At 44.9% G+C, this 3,795-nt stretch overlaps 1 protein-coding gene across 1 annotated transcript in view; it reads left to right on the forward strand.

The window, feature by feature from the left end:
* VPS33A (vacuolar protein sorting 33 homolog A (S. cerevisiae)) overlaps positions 1–3,795 on the forward strand; it is a 46,789-nt gene that overhangs the window by 15,329 nt on the left and 27,665 nt on the right. The window contains exons 5-6 of the mRNA XM_011948589.1: positions 1,160–1,276; positions 2,204–2,378. Of these exons, the coding sequence (XP_011803979.1) occupies positions 1,160–1,276; positions 2,204–2,378 (292 nt within the window). The remainder of the gene's footprint in view (positions 1–1,159; positions 1,277–2,203; positions 2,379–3,795) is intronic.

Genomic DNA, 3,795 nt, shown 5'->3' on the forward strand with positions numbered 1-3,795 from the left:
AAAAAAAAAGAAGAAGAAAAAAAAGCTAACTGTTGTTGAGCATTTGCTGTATGTTTCAGGTACTGCCATCAAATGCTTTACATGTATTTTTTTCATGTAATCCTTGCCCTTTGTGGACTATACTCCCTTCTACATATGAATAAATTGAGGTACAGACAGATTCTCTAACTGGCCCAGGGCACAGCTAGTAAGTGACACAGCTGGGTTCAGAACAAGGCAACCTGAGTCTAGAATCTGTGCTTTGATCCACCTGTATCAAAAGTGACTGCTTCCCTCCTCTCACTTCGCAGGTGGTTTTTTTCTCCCTCTCTCTCTTTTTTTTTTTTTAAACGGGTAGGGTCTTGCTCTGTTGCCCAGAGGGGAGTGTGGCGGTGCGATCATAGCTCACTACAGCCTCAAACCCCTGGGCTCTGGTGATCCTCCTGCCTTATCCTCCTGAGTAGCTCGGATACAGATGTGTACCACTATCCTTGGCTAATTTAATTTTGTGTAGATACAGGGTCTCACTATGTTGCCCAGGCTGGTCTCAAACTCCAGAGCTCAAGCGATCCTCCTGTCTTGGCCTCCCAAAGTGCTGGGGTTACAGCCATGCACCTAGCTTTCCCAGGTGGTTTTGTGTGTATTTTGGAGGTCCTTTTTTCAGTGCAAATATATATATTTTTTATAAAATGAGATCATACTCAAGAGATTGTGGCCTTCAGTTGTCAGTTGTCTTGAAAATCTGCCTCATCCTTTGTAAAAACAATAAAGTATTCTGTCCTGTGGTCTTTTGTGTTTCTGGGTAATTAGCATGTGGCTCTCCCAGCATGTCCTGCCAGAGTTTACTCTTTACCAGTGAATGGGAACCCATCGTTCAGTGTAAGTCTGTATTCTTCCGTCTTTTATTCAAGAGCTTATTCAGAAGAGCTGGCATGCTGGGTGAACAGTTTCTCCCAGACGCCCTGGCTCTGCCCAGGAGAAGTGCTTCCAGGGCTGCATCCACCCTTGGGGCTTCCAGCCTCAGGGCCTGGTCTGACAGGCAGCAGTTTTTGAAAATGAACTTGAGTTCCCAATTTTCCTGGCACAGTGTGAAATAACTGGAAATGATAAGCCCCAGGAACAGAGATGGACCCCTGGGAGGCCCCCATGGCCTGGCAGTAATTGGCCTTTCCCCTCACAGGAGTGCTACCTGGAGGGTGACCAGACAAGCCTGTACCATGCAGCCAAGGGGCTGATGACCCTGCAAGCTCTGTACGGAACGATCCCCCAGATCTTTGGGAAAGGAGAATGCGCTCGGGTAAGAACCAGCTGCTTTCTGGTGGTAAAGAAGGGGCCCTTCACACCCCAGAAGGGAGGAGGAACGGGAAGCTCCTTACATACAAATTCTATTGATCTTAATTATTTACGAATACTGTACTCATGAATTTGCCTACTGATTAAAATGCACTTATAACCCTCCAAGTTAGTACTCATGGTGCTTTTGTGGGCGTACAGTTTGAGTAACCACTGTGCATGTTCCCAGCTGAGGCAGGTGACACTCCACCTTCCCATTTCAGCTCTCGGACTGCAAACAAGTGTACTTTTCACGGTCTCACTGTCATGTTTTCCACACATCTGTGCTTTTTGTGGTGATTTCACTGTTTAAAATGGCCCCCAAACGTAGGGCTGAGGTGCAGTCTGGTGTCCTGTGCACAAGAAGGCTGTGGTGTGCCTGGCAGAGACATTACGTGTGTCAGAGACGCTTTGTTCAGGCACGAGTCACAGAGCTGCTGGCTGTCAGTTCAATGTGAGTGATCAATAATTATGTTAAGTCAGGCATCTTTAAGCAGAAACACATATAAAACTGGGTTATGTATTGATCAAATGACAAAAACGTTGAGACCAGAGGCTCCTAGGAACCTAAGTCTGCATTTCTCCCAGGACCAGTGGTTCCATCTTTGCTAATTTAGTGTTTGCAGTGACTTCATAGAACATAACTACTGCCAATCACAAGAATAGACTGATCTGATTTTATGCCTCATTGGCAAATGGCAGCTCCCTTGGTGCAAGTGTTGGGATGGGTGCCAATAGCAAGGTGCTATTCTAGAGCTGCTTATTTCTTAGCAATACACTCTTCCAGTTTTTCTCCTTTTTCACTTTTTTGATTGTCTTGCTGGTTTTAGACAAATTTTCACATCTGCTCATTCCCAGGAGGGCCCCACCTCATCCAATGTTTTGTTTCCAGCAAGTGGCCAATATGATGATCAGGATGAAGAGAGAGTTTACAGGAAGCCAGAATTCAATATTTCCCGTTTTTGATAATCTCTTGTTGCTTGATCGGAATGTGGATTTATTAACACCTCTTGCCACTCAGCTGACATATGAAGGACTCATTGATGAAATTTATGGCATTCAGAACAGTAAGTACGTGACATCTGTTTTCACTAATAGGTAATATGAGAAGAATATCCTTTGTGGAGACTACTGTTTGTATATTGCACACTTAAGCATAATTTGAAGTCAGAGATCTAATTTTAATGATTCAAAGTATAGATTAATATAGACCTTTTTGTAAGCAATTTAGCAACACATAAAACTTTTCTAACCCTTGGCCCAAGAAAGCCCAAAGCCTAAGAACGTGCATTGAGGAAGCATTCCAAAAAAGGGGATCAGTGAGGTTTGCATAAAAATTTCGATTTCCATTTTCTTACCAGAATTTTCCAAACAATTTCAGTGGTTGAGTACATTATAAAATATTATGGAACCACCTGAGCATGGTGGCTCACACTTGTAATCCCAGCACTTTGGGAAGCCAAGGTGGGTAGATCACTTGAGGTCAGGAGTTCGAGACCAGCCTGGCAAACATGATGAGACCCCTGTCTCTACTAAAAATACAAAAAATTAGCTGGGTGTGGTGGTGCGTTCTTGTAGCCCCAGCTACTTGAGAGGCTGAGGTGAGAGAATTGCTTGAACCCAGGAGGAGGAGGTTGCCATGAGCTGAGATAGTGCCGCTGCACTCCAGCCTGCTGACAGAGTGAGACTCCGTCTCAAAAAAAAAAAGAAAATACTATGGAACCATCAAAATAATAAATGTGGAACATGAAAAACTGCATAGCCATGTCTATTTCAATTAGAAATTGTTATGTATGTGTCTGCATATATATGTGTGTTCCAAACTATATTTATATCTATAAAAAATAACTAAGAATACCATAAAAACCAGGAATAACTGGAGGCGGAATACTCAGACCATGCCTCCAAAGGCTCAGTTGTTAGAAAGCTGCTTCCTTTACGTAGAAATCCGAGAACCCTTGAAACAATGAAAATACTGACCTCTGACTTTCAGACACTAGGATTCATCTGAGCAAACTGCAGTTGTCGGTGACACAAGAGTTGGCCGGAAGTTTAGTGCCCAGGCCTGTCATTGTCCCCTGTGAGCAGAGGCCAAGGGTCTCCCACAGAGGGCACTGGCATTTGCAATGCACACATCCTTGCGGCCAGCAGTAGCTGAGGAAGGCGGTGGAAGCAGTGGCGTTTGTGCTGGGTTTGGAAAGACACAGAGGGTTTAGATGAAGATCCTGGGGCAGGGGCAGGGGCAGGTGGTATCATACACAAGTCATGATGAGCCAAACAGCGTGGTTGAGGGGAGCGCATGGCTGGAGAAATATTTTAGAAAAACGGCTGATAGAGGGCCGGGCGCGGTGGCTCACGCCTGTAATCCCAGCACTTTGGGAGGCTGAGGCAGGCGGATCACGAGGTCAGGAGATCAAGACCATCCTGGCTAACACGGTGAAACCTCATCTGTACTAAAAATACAAAAAATTAGCCGGGGATGGT

The sequence above is a fragment of the Colobus angolensis genome, unplaced genomic scaffold, assembly GCF_000951035.1.
Source record: "Colobus angolensis palliatus isolate OR3802 unplaced genomic scaffold, Cang.pa_1.0 Scaffold28, whole genome shotgun sequence".
Taxonomy (NCBI): Eukaryota; Metazoa; Chordata; class Mammalia; order Primates; family Cercopithecidae; genus Colobus; species Colobus angolensis.